Raw genomic sequence first — 16,764 nt, 5'->3', positions numbered from 1 at the left:
CTCGGGGCCTTGAGCAGGAAGACCTTCGAGAGAATTCCACAGCACACAGCCTTTGCTCTGCCGCTGGGGCGCTTAGGCTGACCCTTGGCCTCCCTGTGCCTGGGTGTCCTCGTCTATACAATGGAGGTGGTGCTCCTCCCTCTGGGGGCTCCTGGGACTCTCAGGAGCAGGTCCCGCAGCAGGAGTTGAGCGATTACCGGGTAACCCGCATGGCAGCGGCAGGGGGCCCACACCCAACCCAGCCTGGGGCAGCAGGAGAGCAGGGAGAGGGATCCAAGCCAAGGACAGTGCCTGGACAGATGCCCAGGACTCCAGAGGCTCAAGTGCTAAGAACTGCATGAGTCTGAATATAAGGCAAGACCTTGTTCCCCAAAAAGCTAGATCCTTCAGGAGTGAGGGTGTCCCCTTTCACTTGAGTGGTCACAGGTCTCATGCTACAGAGGCTCATTCCGTTTTCTAGAGCCAAAAAGTACCGGTTGGGGAAGACACGTTTAGCAAAGACAACCCCGAGCAGTGTCATGGGGAATGCTTGAAGGTCCCCTGGCGGAACTGGTTGGTGGGCGGCAGGGGGAGACGAGGAAAGGCAAAGAAACCATGAAGATTCAGTCATTATTGCTGAGGGCGTGACCTGTGACCTCACCCTCTACGAGTGTTAGATGGGGGACAGGCAAGTATTCTAAAGGCCTCTGGGCATTTGGGGAGGTAAGTGTTGGGGAGATCGCCCACTCCTACAGGATCAACTTTTTAAATCCACCTGTTGGGATGTTACACCAAGAGGCACTTGCGTCTTGGGAAACAAATTCTGGGGACACCATCGTGCTCTTCGCCAGCAGACCCACAGCCCTGTGGGCCCCCGGGAGCCCGCAGACCCCGAGGCCAATGACACAGACGACGAACTCGGTTTTGCGGGTGGTGGTGGGTTTTTTGTGGTTCGTTTGTTTTTGCAAAATACGAGCGCAAAAGAGCAGCTCTATATTTTGTGCGATACATCATTAAATTTGAACATGCAAGACAATGAATGACTGAATGTTACTCGATTTTTGTACCTAGATCCATCCCCTAAAAGTTTGTCCACGTTGGCACGAACTTGATTTGGGCTCTCTTCACTGGGAAAGTGCAGGGACAGGAGTCTGCCAGGTGAGGTGACGGCAGGACCACCTGAGGCCCCATCCGGGGGCCAGGCTAAACACCCGGCTTTCTCCCGAGACAGAGGAGGGTGTTTTAGGAAGGTGCTGAGGAATGCGTTGAAGGGGGCCTGGTTGGGCTGGGGGTGGGGGAACCGTATGGGGAGGCTTCACTGCCTCCGGGGGGGTGGGGGGGGGCCTGGCCAGTGGGGGAAGGCCGACATTTCAAACATGCTTATAAAGTAGAGTCGGCGAGGCTTGGGGACCGGACTGCAGGGGACGGGGAGGAGCAGGGCTGCCTGAAGATGGGGATGGTAGGCAGAGGGGGGTCACGGGGAGGGCTGTCAAGGGGGGTGAAGGCAGTGAGTCCACCTGGGACTCAGGGAACCCAGATGTTTATTCATTTTTGAGAGAGAGAGACAGACAGAACACAAGTGGGGGAAGGGCAGGGAGAGGGAGACACAGAATCCGAAGCAGGCTCCAGCCTCCGAGCTGTCAGCACAGAGCCGGACGCAGGGCTCGAACCCACCGACCGCAGGATCATAACCTGAGCCGAAGTTGGACGCTCAACCGACGGAGCCACCCAGGCGCCCTTTTTTAAATGTTTTTAAAATTTCATTTTAAAATCTGTCAGATCTCACTTTAGCTTCCTGTTCCCTACAGATATTTTCAAGTTTGTCTTTTATTTCCTTAAAACGGTAAAAACAATTCAGCCTGTGGCTGACCGTGCCGGTACCATTCTGGTCTGTACGGGTCTGCCTCCGTTGCCTGCTTTCCGCGGGCTCTCGGTCACGATGCCGCTTCCTTTTGTACCTGGCCACCTCGCTCTGTATCTTGTGCACCACAAATACAGAACTGTTTACATAAGTAACTCAAATCTGAGGTGAAGGTTCCTCCAGAGATGTGTTCGCTCCTGCTGCGCACCTGGGGTGAGGTCACCGTAACTGAACGTCAAGGTTCTGTGCACTCAACAGGGATCTGGCCCCAGCCTCCAAGCTCCTGTGAGGACACACAGTTCTGGTTCACCCTGACCCCGAGGGTGTCTAGTGCAGCCCTATGGCACCTCTGCTTTGTGGACCGAGGAAGGACTAGACTGCCTGCTTGGGGCCAGCCCTTGAGTTGGACTTGTACCCAGCTCACTCCCACAAGGGCCTCCGCAAACATCTGGCTCAGTTCGCATTAGTTCTTGCAAAGCAAGATGCTCACCCGTCCTCGCGCTCAAGAAAAACAGATTAAACAGAGTGGAGGTGGCAGAGGCTTAGGAAGGGGCACCCTTGCCCAGTCCTCAAGGGCTGTCACACAGAGGGGAAACGGGGCCGGGAGCAGGGCCAGAGCCAGCCAGGACCACACAGCAGGGCAGAGCAGGACTAAGAAATGGGGAGACTTGTAACTGAACAGCTGACTGTGAGGTCTCCTCAGACACTGGTGGGGAATGTCACAGAGGCGGTTCCGACCCCACGTTCGGGGGCTGGGAGGGACTAGAGGTCTTGGAGAGCTTATGATTTTACGGTGTTTGCCATAGCCTTGCCCCTCAGGGTCACATGTCCCCAAAGGCACCCCCAGCTTCCTCTCGTGAGTTCATGTGCTCAGGCCGCCAGAGTTCAAGATTTTATTTTAAAACAATAGTAAACAATTTCATTGATTTTTTCTTAAATCAAACCACCTCACACTTGGCTTGTCTCAGGCAAAAAGTAAAAAATAAAAGTAAGAAGGGAAGGGGAAGAAAACGGGACTGACCAACCTTCCCCAGAAATAGGCCCCTGGTCCTGGCATCCGGAATGGCTTTTGGACACTGTCTTTACCAAATGAGAAAAGAAAGCACCGGAATATTGTGCTTCAGCAGCAGATTAGGAACCTCCACAAAGAAAAAAGGGTGGGGTGGGGGGTGTAGAACACAGCTCCTGAGCAGCTTGGTTCAATTCTCGAAACTTCCAAAGAGTCTGGAAGCATCTCTTCTCCACAACTCCATTTGAGAGTCAGACTTCAGAGATCGGGTTCCATGCTGGACAGTGGGGATCTGGGCACCCACACCCCGGACACAGGCTTAGGGGCACCCGAGCAGGTGCCCAGGCTCTCGGGAGGGCATCAGGAAGGACAAGGGAACGTTCAGAGCACATGGAAGGAAAGGGAAGGACAGGGACATCACGCACCCACGGCTCCACTCCCCTCACCCGGCTCCTGGTTCCTCTGCCCTTTGTTGGGGTGGAGATGAAAACTAACTGCTACTAGATGGCAGGACAAAAAAAGAGCTGTAAACAGCCTGGGTTTGCTCACCCACATGTGCAGGCTCTTTTGTCAGAAGGGGACCATTGTCTTGGGGACAGGGGACCGGAGAAAGCCCTTGTGGTGCAGGGTCGATATGGGGTAGAGAACAATGATAGCAGCCGCCAGATGCGCGCTCTCTCTGGGCCCTGCCCCCCAGACAAGGAAACACTGAACGAAGTTCTGGAATGGCATTGGTGGCACGGAGGGCGTGGGGGGGGTGCTCGTCTCCTCCTGGGCCCCCAGGCCACCTCTCAGGCCCAGGGAGCGGCGGTCTGTCCCCTGGGCCCAGGGCAAAGGGCTCCGGGGAGGCTGACCTCAGCCCCTCCTCTGTGTGCAGGGCATCCAGGGCAGAGCAGATGGGCCCTTCCCGCCCCGTCCCCAAAAGCCCATCTGCCTTTGACAAAACCAAAAAATAAATAGTGTGTATTTTTCACGCCACCTGGATTTCCTGGCCCTGCGACCAGGGGTGCAAGCCCTCCTCCTCTCTACGCCACACCCCGGTGCCCATGCCGAGGGCGCTTTCCGCCTGACCAGGGGCTGGCAGCAGCACAGCGAGGGTCTCTGGCCGTGTGCCCCTTGGCAGCAGGCCCTCCAGGGTCCCGGTTGAGGGGCCGGCTCAGCCCTTTGGTCCACCTTGTTCATTAAAATTAAAAGAAGAAAAAAAAGGCTCCACTTGGTGACTTGGGTCTGTAGAGGTCTCTGCTTCAACCCTCTGTCATTCTGTCCATCCTGCAAGGCATCATGCAGGCCAGATCTGGAGGCTGGACCCAGCCACACTCACCGGTCACTGCAGTTTGGTCCCCAGCTTACGTTGTCTGTTCCTGCAAAGTGGGGGATGGGGGTCAAATGTGAGGAGGATTCCGGGGCGGGGGGCGGGGGGGCGGGGTCAAATGAGGGGACTCCTGGCACTCAGTGACCCATGCCCTCAGCTGTCCCCTCCCTATCCATGATCCCATCAAAACGGGTGAATGCCCACCCCGGTAGCCCCAGTGATTGACTCAAGCTGGGCCGATCAGAGCTGCTGCCCTAGCACCTGGGATTTGGACCCTAGAGAGGATCGGTGTCTCTAGAGGGCCCGGGGCTGTGTCCCAGACATCTTGGCTCTGGAGTTCAGGAACAGAGCCAGGAGACTGCGGCAGAGGTGGGGCCCAGGACGAGAGACCTGAAGCCAGAGGGACCTGGCTGGAATCCAACTAATTATGGGGATTACAGATAGGCCAGCACAAGCAGGGCTCTGTTATCAACAACTGAAACAGACAAAAGATAGCGAGTTCTCCACCCGGAAGCGCGTAAGCAAAGATAGAAGGGCCGATGGATGTTATACAGGGGACTTGAGTTATTTGGTTGGAGGAAGGACTATATCCATGATGGGCCCAGCCACCCGAGGGAAGCAGGGATAGCGTCCCCCATCTTCTAACGGGGCTCATTGAGGCTCAGAAAGGAGAATGAATGGGCTTGACTAGAGTCCCACATAACTTTCAGAAAATGGGGGCGCCTGGGTGGCTCAGTCAGTTGAGTGTCCGACTTTGGCTCAGGTCATGATCTCGGGGTTTGTGAGTACAAGACCCGCATGAGGCTCGCTGCTGTCAACACAGTGCCCACTTCCGAGCCTCTGTCCCTCTCTCTCTCTCTCTCTCTCTCACACTCCCCTCCGCTGCTCACAGTCTCTCAAAATTAAAGTTAAAAAAAATTTTTTTTTTAATTCAGAAGACGAACCATGCCCACCAGACAGATCCTGCATGATGTGGCCCCAGCCTCATCCCCTGTCCCTGTCCCCTCATTCCCTGAGCTCCAGCCCCATCGGCCTCTGTCTATTTGGAAGACTCACCAAGTGTCATCCTGCCTCAGAAGCTTTTCGGGTGCTGTTCCCTCAGGATCTTGTCATGGGCTCTCAGGCCCAGGGCACCGATCACACAGGTGCTTCATTCCTCCTGTCCCCCCTGCTTGCCGTGACCATCTCGCTCGCTGTGCTACCCAACAGCCCGGCACAGAGCAGGTGCACATGGAAATTTTGGTTGATGAAGGCAGGTGGCGGCCAGCCAGGTGGGGTGGGGCTGGGCCAGGAGGGGCCCTTCCACCAATAATGGGATTGCCTGCCCTAACCCCCTCAAATCCCCTTTCCTCACGGATCCAGGACTTTACCCTTAAGCTCATTAGGATAATTTGGACCACGATGCACCAGACAGATTTCTCGGATGCCGCGACACCCTGCCCCGGCCTGCCCCCGGGCTCCTCTCGCCAGCATCCCCCAGGAAACCTCCCAGGCTAACTCTGGAGCCTGGCCTCACCTCAGCTTCCCGTCTGAGCCTGAGGAGAAACCAGGCGTTCCTCAGCCCAGCTGACACCCCACCCAGGATTTGGGGTGAGTGGAGAAGGACAGTCGAGTCAGGAGGCTCCAGAGCCCAGCTTTGCTCCCACTTGCTATGCATCCACGGGCAGCCCCTAACTTCCTATGCCTCGGTTTACCCGTCTGTAGGAAAGCGTCTGGACTAAATGACCCCCAGGGGCATCCGCATTCGGCAACCCTGAGAATCTCGGCTGCCCAGCTGTCTGGTTCTGAACTGCGGAGACTATAAGCACAGCTCTGGGCCAGACAGCCTGGGTTTCTTGCCAAGCTCCCCCATCCACCATCTGCAAATCCCCAGTCAAGTGACTCCTCCTCTCTTCCTTTGAGCCTCCGTTTCTCCTCCATAAAGCGGGCCCCAAGGGAGGTTCAATGAGGTAGTACAAGAAAAGTGCTCAGGCAAGTGCCTGGCTATTGGGGAGCCCTCCAAAACAGGGGGCCCTACTGAGTCAGGACCCAGTGACTGCTGTCCCCTGACTCACCTGGCTTCTGCCCGGGTTACCGTGTACTCAAACCAGAGTACGTTGGGAATGAGGCTCGTGTCTCGGATGAGGAAGAACTCAGAGATAGGCCTGGAGAGACAGACACCCGGAAAGCCAGGACCACATCAGGACGTGAGCCTATCACCAAACCAGACTCCCCCGCCAGTGCCTGGGGCTGGTGATGCACCCTCCCCCACTGCTCAGAGAGCCTTTGCCTGGCCTGTGACCCAGCTGCTGAGAGACCCAGACATGTCGCCAGTGTGACACTCAGGCAGAGGCACTGCCCCACGGTGTGCATAGCCCGGCAGGCCTCAGGCTGCTTCCTAAGTCCTTGAGAGCCTAGTTGAGGACAGAAAATGGTACCCTGGCTTCTGGGCTTGAGAAAACCCCTGGGGGAAGAGGATGCCAGGCAAGCAGGGCCTGCAGCCCATGCCCACCAGACGCGGGGACGCTAGGGCCCTCCCAGGGGGCCCGAGGCTGGGGGCAGAGGCGGGTGGGGCAGCCACAAGGCCAGGAGGCAGTTACCAGGCTGCTATCCTAGGGAACAGCGGGGTGAGGACCTCCTGGGTGAAGACGAACCAGGCGATGGCCATGAGGCTCCCAGCAACGCCCCCATAGAGCACCTGGCTCCAGGTGTGATACAGCAGGTAGACCCTGGGCCAAGGACAGAGGGAAGTTCATGAAAGCCAGCCGGCCACAGGCCTGCACGACCTCCCAGCCCGAGTGCCGGCTTCCCAGGGACCTATGCGTGCACACGGCAGGGACCCACGCAGATGGGACAGACTCCTGTGACTACACAGCCTCCAAGCTATTTCCAGAAGGAGGCAGGGGGTTGGACCCCAATGGCTGCTCCCCCAACCACAGAACTGAAGGGCTGGTTCGGCTGGGATCTGCCTTCTGTTCAGCCTTCAGCTCTGAGTTTGTCTCCAAGAAGCTCCTCTGGGACACTGGGAACGATGGCTGATGTGTGCAGGTGTCCCCAGGACCTTGGGCTCAGCCCAGAGGAGAGAGCATGGACTGGGCTAGAAGGGGGAGCCGGAGTCCTAGCCCTTTAAAACAAGGGGCCTGGGACCCCCTTCCCAGCGCTGCTCTACAGGCTGTGGGACTCCGGTCCACACGGAGGTCCAACAGGGACCACAAATCCAGCCAGATCCCAGTGGGCGGGGTGGGGGTGGTGGTGGTAGGGGCTCTCCCTCCCTCCATACCTGCTATAGGAGACTAGAAAGGCCGCGGTGAGAAGACCCAGGGAGAGCACGTGCCTCCACAGCAAGTCCAGGAACCTGGCGTTGTTTGTTTGGTGCATTCTAGGAAAACAGGCCCATCAGGTGGCCTCAGCCCACAGCCTGGAGCCCAGGCCTCCCAAACAGCCCCCGGCCCCCTCCAAATACTGCTTGGACATCTCTTCCTCGGTGGCAGCTCCTCCCACCCCTGGCAGAGGCCAAGCCCCAAGGGTGTCCGAAGGGCTGAGAGTGAGTTCCTGGCAGAGCCCAGCCTGGGCCAGTTCAAGGCCACCCCGGCCAGAGCAGAAGCTTACCTTAAATACAGGAAAAGGAAGGAATAGACGGAGAAGAACCACATGAACTGGGAATGGCTGGAGGGCATCCCGTACTTGGTGCCCACTGCCTCGTGGGGGCCTGGGAGAACAGAGCAGGATGGAAGGATGTAGGCGTCGCGGTAGCATCCTGACCTGGGCACCCCCAGACCCCACGGCCCAGGCCCTACCTCCACAGGGCCGTGGCTCCTGGATGACGTGTTTGATCAGCCAGTTGACCCCCTCGTTCAGTGCCAGGCCCCCGAGGAATGAGATCTGCCAGGAAGATATGTGGTCAGCTGGGCCTCTGTGCCTACTAGCCACCACCCAGGCCCAGAGACTGTGGCATCTGATGGAGCCTCCCAGCCCAACCAGCAAACAACCCAGAAGGCGAAGGCAGGGAAAGCAAAGTAGCTGGGATTAAACGGTGCAGAGCCCCTCCTCCCTGGCGTGGGGGCAGCGGACGGCTGGGCAGGGCCAGACTCACTCACCGTGTGCAGTTCCCGCTTGAATATGATGAGGGTCACAAAACCAACAATGACAAATACAGGGCTGAGGCTCAGGTAGGCAAGGAGGTGGCCAGAGAGATCACCTGGGGGGGGGGGGGTTGGGGCAGACAGGGAGAACAGGATGAGCCACGCACAGTAGTCAGAAAAGGGGCCAGCACCCAGCAAGTCAAGTGAGGTCTGAGCCAGAAAGGAGGCCCCAGGAGGGCCCAGAGGGCAGGACCAGGCAGCCATGGACGCCTCAGTCAACCAGGGTACCATACCAACTCAGTCATGGGCACAAGCCCTAATGTGCATAGTTTAAAGCAGGTGCTTCACTGGCCCCATTCGGTGGATGAACAAACTGGGACCCATATGGGTTGCGTGACTTCAGCCTGGAGTCACACAGTGAGAAAGCGATGAGGTCTGGACTAAAATCCTAGCCTCGGGCCTGGTCCAGGTAGTAAACCCATCACCCAAAGCAGGAATTTGAACCCAGCCGGGTCTGAGCTAAGAGGCCAGGCCCCATATCCCAAGGCTGCCCGGCAGGCATACAAGGGCCTCTGGAACACAGTGCCGTGCTGGGGCTGCGCCAGCCTCGTCCTGGGCCTCCAGGGGAACCTGATCGTCTCTGGACCCTGCAGGCTCCCGACAGGGCCCAAGTGAGGAGAGGGGCGAGGCTGCTTTGCCCAATATGGCAGCCTCTCCACTGGCAAAAAACTGGCACCTCCTACCCGCTTTTCACCCTGCTAACGGGCCTGGAAAGGAGGCCATGCAAGGATCAGGAACCCTTTTGAGAGCTGAGGACACTGAAACCAAGAGACAAGAGCCGCTTTCCCCTTTGGTTAATGGCAGAGCTGACAGTGAGTCCAAAGGCTGCCCTCACCATCAGAGATTGGACGCTGCGTGGCTACTCTGGGGTCAAAGGGCATGCATGGCTCATGGAGCAGTTCCTGTGGCAGTGAAAAGGGGATATTAGTACCCACATCTTACAGCTGTGTGAGCTTTGATGCGGCCAGGCCTGTGAGACACCCAGCTCAGCCCCTGGCACCCCGGATACTTCCATGTTGGGAGAACCCAGCATGGGAAATGGTCCACACCACCAGCCTGGCTTCACACAGGCAGCAGGAAGGTGCCCACGCAGGGCTGAGCTCAGAGTCCAGGTGGAAGAGACAGATGCTCCCACACCTGGCCTCACTCACATCTATCCACGGTAGGACTGGCTTGGAACTGGCATGGGGGTGGGGGATAGGCCAGCAACCTGGGTCAAAGGCTAGTGCTGCCCCAAGCCCACTAGGTGACACTGGGTGAGGCCCTCCCCTTTTCTAGGCCTTTGTCTCCTCCCTCACCTACCTGATGGCCTGGTCCCTTCCAGCTCTGAGACTCTGGGTCTCTTGGCTACCCAGCTGATGCCTGGCCCGTCCCACAGCCGATGCTACCCTTGGACCCTCCCGCAGGTGCTGTAGAGACTTTGGCCTCACCACTCTGATCTAAGCCCCTCCATGGTTCCCTCTGCCCTTGGGATGAACCCCATCTCAGCTCAGCTCATCAGGCCCTGAAGTCCTCCCACCTCTGCCACAGTTCCCAGGACAGAACTCTAGTTCCCTGAATGATCCCGGCCCTGTCCCACTTCTGGACCTTTGCACACACAGGCTCCCCCAATCAAGATGCTGCCTGGGTTAATGCAACATAAATTAAGTACCCACCACAGCTGCAAAAAAAAAAAAAAAAAGAAGAAGAGAGAGAGAGAGAGACGTTCCTGCCACTGCAGAGCTCTAAGTCTGTGGGGGGAATCTGTAACCAGGGCATCGCTTATGATGCACTCGTTAGTATAGATATGGGGCCAGTGTTTCTCCCCCTACACGGTAGGCTCCAGGAGAGCAGGACGGGGTCTCTACACCCTGCTCAATCCCCCAAGCCCAGTACAGCATCTGGCCCTTAACCAGGCTCAAAACTGATGCTAAACGAGTAGAGAAGGGGTGAAGGAAGCAAGGATCAGTGTGATGAGGGCACGAAAGGGGCTACAGAGGAGTCAGCAGAGGACTAGACCTCAGAGGAGGCCCCCAGACTCACCCAGGTCCCTCCTCCAGACACCCACAGTCCCTGCAAAGGGTCCCTCATCACAGCCTGTGTCATGCTGCTCATGAACACCAGGTTCCTTCTTCTCATTTGTGAGCAGAGAAGCTAATCAGAGGCCACGGAGGGGAAATAATGAAGGTACTAAGGCTTAGGCAAGTTCCTTCCCCTCTCCAGGCCTCAGTTTCCCTCATGTAAAGTGGGTTTTCTTCACAGTCCATATAGTGCAGGGGGCATATGGGCCTGTTCATTGTTCAAAACGCAGAGCTAGCACAGGGCTTAGCACCCAGGAGGTGCTCAGCAAATACCAGCTGAATGAATGGTGGGCATAAATGGTGGGTGGGTGGGTGGGTGGGCAGGTAGAGTCCAGTGCCTGGCAGGGCTGCCCTGCCCCCAGTATAACCCAGCATACTTAGGGTCAGAGTTCCCTGGCATCCAGCCCTGGGGCCCTCAGCAGGGTCAGGTTCTTACATCTCTGCACCAGAGAGCAGGGTGAGTAGACCCCCCCCTACCCCACCCCCGTCCTGGGGCAAATCAGGGCTCCATGAGGGGCCCCCAGCCTCACCCAACACCCAATCATCCTACCCAGGGAGGGTGGGTTGGACCTGAGGGTCCTGGGAAGACAATATTAACTGCTCACTGTGTCCCAGGCATGGCACTCAGCATTTCTCACACCTCGTGTTGTTTCTCACATCGCCACTAGAAGGAACGCACTGTGATCAGTCCCACTTTAGAGATGAACTCACTGAGGCACAGAGAGGCGAAGTCACTTGCACCAAGCCTCAGCCCGAACTTGAGCCCAGACATCTCTGATCCTAAGGCCCAAGCTCTACACCGCTCTACTAGCCTCCAGAACGGTCGCTAAAGGACCTCTCGGCTTGGAAAACACTGCACTTCTAGAGATGCATCTGATTGGGAAACTCCAGAAATCAGATCCCAGGGGCCGCCTGTCCCCTCCTCCGGTTCCCTCTGTCGCGGAGCAGGGCCCTGCTCAGGGCGTGGCACAAGTACTCAAACAACGAAAAGCTTCCCGGCCTCGGTTTGCACACTCCCAGCAATGGGGAGCTTTTTGCAGCCCCAAAGCGCTGTTTGAAGGAAACAGGCACTCCCTGCACGCAGACGAGGGAGTCTGGCTTCTCTGATTCCAGGGAGGGCAGGGAAGAAGGACCCAAGTCCAGGCCAGTCAGCCTTCCCCGCCTCACGCGGACCCCAGCCCCATTACAGCCCACCCACGTCCCGGGACCCGGGGGAGCGGCCCGACGGCGCAGCCGCAGAGTGCGCGAGCGAGCCGCTCACAATTTCGCCCAGCTCATCGCCGCACCACTGCGCCTGCGCGGCGCGCGCGCCGGCCGAACCCCTCCATGGCTCACTATTTGACAGTTCCCACCTCGGTCCCCCGGCGCCCCCTCCGCGGGCTCGCGCCGGCCGGAGCGCCCGGGGCTGATGACCCGGCCCCAGGAAGGCGTCCTGCAAGGCGGGACCGCCTTTTACCTGTAGGATATTCGACGTGGGTGAGGGTCACCGGCCGCCATGAAGCGGGGAGCGAGCACTGTCCGTCCGCTGCCATCTTACCCGGAGACCGGGCTTCGCCGAGCAGCCAATGGGGAGCCAGGGGGGCGGTGGTCCTGACCTATCACGCCGGGGAGGCGCCGCGTGCCCAATCGGAGGCCGATACAGGTACCGGCGCAGCCATTTAGCGTGCCGGCCCTGAGGCTGACCCGAGTGGCGAATCAGAGAGCCGGGCCCCGGAGCATGCGAGCCGACCGAGCCGGCGTCCAATCCAGGGCGAGCACAGGTAGGAGCCTGGCCAATCAGAGAAGAGGAGGGTTCCAGCACACAACAGAAAGGAGAACAGCCAATCATAAAGTGAAGCGGGCTCACGAGGTGAGCAGGGCGGGCCAATCAGGCTCTAGCTTGGGGGGCGTGTTGAACTTTGGTGGGAGCTTTGGTTTGTCTGCAGAGGCTTCCCCTGCACCCCAAGCCCGGCCGAGTTTGGCGGGCGCTGGGCTCCCATAAGAAGACATACTCGAAGCGGGGAAGCAGCCTCGGCACGTTGGGGTCAGAGCCGATCCACTTTTGCTTATGAGTAAACTGAGGCCAAAAACCCAGAAGGGACTTCTTTTTTTTTCTCTGTTTACTGGCCGGCAGCACTTCTGTTAAAAGTGTGTGGGGTGGAGGAGGGGACCCGCGGGGGCGGGGCGCACACTCCGCGCCCTAAATGCTTTACAGAACGGAAGCTTAACTGATGCTCGGCGAGGATGTTTAAGTGAAGTGGAGAAAGACTCCTTTCTTTCATTCCATTAGTAAAGATGCTTTGATTCAGTTACGTTTATTTTGCTTTAGGCATCTTGAGAGCATTTTAAACAAGAGGCCGGTTTTCCACCTACAGCTTAGTTTCCCGGAAACATTCCTCTCAGTGGCCACAAGGCACTGCGTAAACAGCCACACCTTGCCACAACACCTTTCCGTCTCCTGTCCCCACGGTCTCTTCGGTTAGATTGAATTACTCAGGCCAAGCAAGATGCCCGGCCCTTCTTGTCTTCTGGCCTTAGTACAGGCTGTTCTGCTACCTGGAAAGCATCACCCCTTCTGCCCCACTTTGCCTAGCCAAGTCTGGCTCAGGTGTCTGTTCTCACTTAGAAGTTTCCGTGGCCAGGTGAGAGGCCCACGCTGGGTTCACAGTCGCAACCCCTCTTCTCCCTCAGCACTGACCACACTGGACCATTATTGGTCTTGTCTGTCTTCCAGGAAGTTAATGATTCTCTGACTTCATGCAGAACCAAGATCAGCTTGTAGAAATGCAGATTTCTGGGTCCCACTGGGGCCTGGGTTGATCCAGACTCCTGGGCCGGAGTCTTGGAGTCTGCATTCCTATGTACTCTGGGGGCCCTGATATAAGTACGTCTAGCCACACGTGGAGAAGCCTGGGCAACTTGAAGACAGGGCCTGTTACGGATTTGAGCCTGGCCCAGACCAGTGCTAGAAGAAATGCTTGATAAATAGCATAAGACCTTGTGACAAGAATAAAGCTGAGGGTTCCACCGACCAGAGGGGCTCAGTCTGCCACAACCATGAGCTGAGCTGGGCTGAGTCCTGACAGGATGGTGACTCCACCCACCAGCAAGCCATGAGGGCCCACCTCAGCTGTACTCAGCTCCCATACGGCCCAGCCTGAGTTTGTCTGGGTCAGCTGGCCCCATCTCCCTGTCACCTGCCCTCCACTCCCTCAGGCACTGCCATTATTAGCCTGTGAGAAGCAGGAGGTGTGAGGAGTGGGCTGTGAGTTTCCCAGAATAATTCTCTGGCGCAGGACAGCCATCCCGAGCCTGGCTGCTTTGCCCCTCCCTGGTTGGCAGCCATTTCACTGATGAGCAAATAGGCCTAAAGACGCAAAGCCCCTGAAACCCAGACCTATCTGACTCCAGAGTCCTCTTGCCTCAGGGAGAGTGTTCTGGAGGAAGTGACAAAGATGAGGAACTCTAAATTGAGAGGGAGTTGTCCAGAGTGGGATTTTCCTGGCAGAGGGAACAGTATAAGCAACTGTCCTGACCCCACAGTGTGGCTGGATGGAATGGGCAAAAGAGAGGGAGGGGGCAGGTGCTGGGGGAGGGGGACGGGCAGGGGCGTGGCCACCTAAAACAAGATTACCACCGATGGTGAGGACAGAAGAGAGCTCTGAAGGATGGGTTGGTTATTTGATTGGGCTTTGCTTCTTTAAAAAATTTAAAAAATTAGGGGTGCTTGCATGAATCAGTCGGTTGTGTGTCCAACTTCAGCTCAGGTCATGATCTTGAGGTTTGTGGGTTCGAGCCCCACGTCAGGCTCTGTGCTGACAGCTCAGAGCCTGGAGCCTGCTTCAGATTCTCTGTCTCCCTCTCTCTCTCTCTCTCTGCCCCACCCCCCACCCCCATGCTCAGGCTCTCTCTCTCAAAAACATAAACATTAAAAAAATTTTTCTAATACAATGTAACATTCATATAGGAGATTCTGAGAATTGAATGTGTACAGCTTGATGAAGTCCCATAAACTAAGCACATTTGGGTAAGCAGCCCACAGATCAAGAACCAGGGCTCTGGGAGACCCTGACACCCTGTCTAGTCACTCCAGGGTGACACCATACATTAGGTTGGTCTGAACTTTGTGGGTTTTTTTTTTATTTTTTAATGTTTATTTATTTTTGAGAGAGAGAGAGAGACAGAGACTGAGCGGGGGAGGGGCAGAGAGAGAGAGGGAGACACAGAATCTGAAGCAGGCTCCAGGCTCTGAGCTGTCGGCACAGAGCCGGACACGGGGCTCGAACCCAGGGACCGCGAGATCATGACCCGAGCCGAAGTTGGACACTTAACCGACTGAGTCACCCAGGCACCCCTGAATCTTGTACTTTCTATAAGCAGGATCCTACAGTAGGTACTTTTTGCAGGGGGCTTCCTTCACTACCATTGCATTGGTGAGATGTATCCATGCTGTAGCCTCTAGTTATGATTTGTTTGTGGCATTCCATGGTGTGAACACCCCACAGTTTATTTTCCATTCGACTCTCAATGGACATTTGGGGGGGGGGTCAGGTTTGGGGAGTCATGAGTAGTGCTGCTCAGAACATCCTTGTGCATATCTTTGCCGCGTCAGAGGACGCATTTCTTTTTTTTTTTTTTAATTTTTTTTTTCAACGTTTATTTATTTTTGGGACAGAGAGAGACAGAGCATGAACGGGCGAGGGGCAGAGAGAGAGGGAGACACAGAATCGGAAACAGGCTCCAGGCTCTGAGCCATCAGCCCAGAGCCTGACGCGGGGCTCGAGCTCACGGACCGAGAGATCGTGACCTGGCTGAAGTCGGACGCTTAACCGACTGCGCCACCCAGGCGCCCCTAGAGGACGCATTTCTGATGGAGACATGCGCGGGAGTCGTGGCAGGGTCCCAGAGACGGCAGAGATGGTGGGTCCAGCTGCCATGTGGACGAGAGGCTGGGCAGTGTGGATGTGCACGCTGCAGGGAGGCTCCCGGGAGGCTGCAGGAGCCACCTGCCTCCTCCCTGGGCTGAGGGGTGGACCAGTGAGGCCCCTGGTATCGCTCCCAACAAACCGGGAGGTGCTCCACTCTTGGTCGCTTGCACTAACTTCACTACAGCCTGCAAAGCAGCTCTGAATGCGCCCAGTTTATAGCTGAGGACAGTGAGAATCTTGAGTGTCACCCCCCCAGCCCCTATTGGCCAGGTCATCGGCCTAGTGTGTCAGAGCCAGGATTCAAACCCAGGTCTGTCTGCTCGGCAGGCCCAGGTTTGGAAGCAGCCTGCATCCGATGAGCCCAACTGCTGGCTTCCTGCTCCCACTTGCCAGGAGGAGTCCTCAGGGGAGTGCCGGGGGAGTCCTGAGACCCAGGCTCTTCCAGAGTCCCCAGGCGTCCCAGGCAGGACTGGTCTTTCTTCTGGCAGGGAGCTCACAGGGCAGTCCTCAGAGGCGCAAAGTCCAACTCTGTGCACCGTACCCCAGCCGCACTGGTTCGTGCTCAGAGTCCTTTAGGAACCTCCCCATCTCTGGGCCTGGTTCCCCAAAATGTGCTGCTGCCCTCTAGATTAGAGGTTCATCCGTTCGCTTCAGAAACCCAGTTCTCAGGCAGTGCCAGACCAGGAATGGGCACATCAGGGATGAAGAACGAACACGACCAGTGGGGCGCCGCCCTCAGGAAACTCATTCCAACGAAAGTCTATGGAACTCCTGGACCCCGAAGGTGCCAGTTAGAAAGACAAACGGTCTCGGGGGACCTGGCTGGCTCAGTCGATAGAGCGTGCAACTCTTGATCTTGGTGTCGTGGGCTCAAGCCCCACGTGTGGCATAGAGTTTACTTAAAAAGAGGCGGGGGAGGCGCCTGGGTGGCTCAGTTGATTAAGCATCTGACTCTTGATTTCAGCTCAGGTCATGATCTCACAGTTCGTGGGTTAGAGACCCACGTGGGGCTCTGGGCTGACAGCATGGAAGCCTATTTGGGATTCTCTCTCCCTCGCTCTCTGCCCCTCCCCGACTCGCACAAGCTGTCTCTCTAAAAACAAACAAAAAAAAGAGTACCTTTCCAATAACCTACCGATGTCTGACTACCTGTGGAAACATCTACAGATCTGGCAGGCTTAGGTCTGGCCCATTCCTACCTGCTCCGGCCTTTTGCACTGGCTCTCACGGGCTCGGCCATCTACGTGACTAAACCTGAGCCTGCCCCCTGCCCCCGACAGCTGGTCCAACACCCGTCTTACAGACATGGACACAGGGGCCCGGAGAGAAGTGAGCTTAGCTAGATGCTGCCTGAGCTGGACCCAGGCTGTCCCCCACCAGTGGCCTTAAGCACTGTGCTGACCACTCCCCCACCTCACCCCCAACCCTAGGGGCCCTCCCTGTCTGAGGGACCCATCCACACTGCCGGGTTGCCAAGTGGCCCCAAAGGGGCTCGCCAGGCTTCCCTCGGCCTTT

General features: G+C 57.1%; 1 protein-coding gene across 3 annotated transcripts; it reads right to left on the bottom strand.

The window, feature by feature from the left end:
* Window positions 1-2,719: 2,719 nt before the first annotated feature.
* On the bottom strand, window positions 2,720-11,929 carry DOLPP1 (dolichyldiphosphatase 1). Of its 3 annotated transcripts, XM_043565195.1 has the most exons (9): window positions 11,799-11,881; window positions 9,118-9,184; window positions 8,238-8,338; window positions 7,938-8,022; window positions 7,750-7,849; window positions 7,421-7,519; window positions 6,741-6,869; window positions 6,216-6,305; window positions 2,720-4,210 (listed from the first exon to the last, which is right to left on the bottom strand). In XM_043565195.1, exons 2-9 carry the CDS (start codon window positions 9,161-9,163, stop codon window positions 4,174-4,176), a joined length of 687 nt encoding a protein of 228 aa, XP_043421130.1. In that variant the 5' UTR covers window positions 9,164-9,184; window positions 11,799-11,881; the 3' UTR covers window positions 2,720-4,173. The 3 variants fall into 3 exon arrangements, with proteins under 3 accessions (XP_043421130.1, XP_043421129.1, XP_043421131.1); XM_043565194.1 differs by lacking the exon at window positions 9,118-9,184 and having other exon boundaries at window positions 11,799-11,929; XM_043565196.1 differs by lacking the exons at window positions 6,741-6,869; window positions 9,118-9,184 and having other exon boundaries at window positions 11,799-11,929.
* Window positions 11,930-16,764: the final 4,835 nt, after the last annotated feature.

Source organism: Prionailurus bengalensis, chromosome D4, assembly GCF_016509475.1.
Source record: "Prionailurus bengalensis isolate Pbe53 chromosome D4, Fcat_Pben_1.1_paternal_pri, whole genome shotgun sequence".
NCBI classification, from domain to species: domain Eukaryota; kingdom Metazoa; phylum Chordata; class Mammalia; order Carnivora; family Felidae; genus Prionailurus; species Prionailurus bengalensis.
The sequence above is the reverse complement of the archived record's forward strand: the minus strand, read 5'-3'. Positions and strand labels throughout refer to the sequence as shown.

What these genes read in the sequence shown, in the direction of transcription:
- DOLPP1 (XM_043565194.1), bottom strand. Translation starts at nt 11,874, where the DNA reads ATGGCAGCGGACGGACAGTGCTCGCTCCCCGCTTCATGGCGGCCGGTG. An exon ending in CCACGTCGAATATCCTACAG is followed by an intron (nt 8,339 to 11,798) that starts GTAAAAGGCGGT and finishes CCCCCCCCCCAG; the next exon opens with GTGATCTCTCTGGCCACCTC. An exon ending in GGAGCCACGGCCCTGTGGAG is followed by an intron (nt 7,850 to 7,937) that starts GTAGGGCCTGGG and finishes CTGTTCTCCCAG; the next exon opens with GCCCCCACGAGGCAGTGGGC.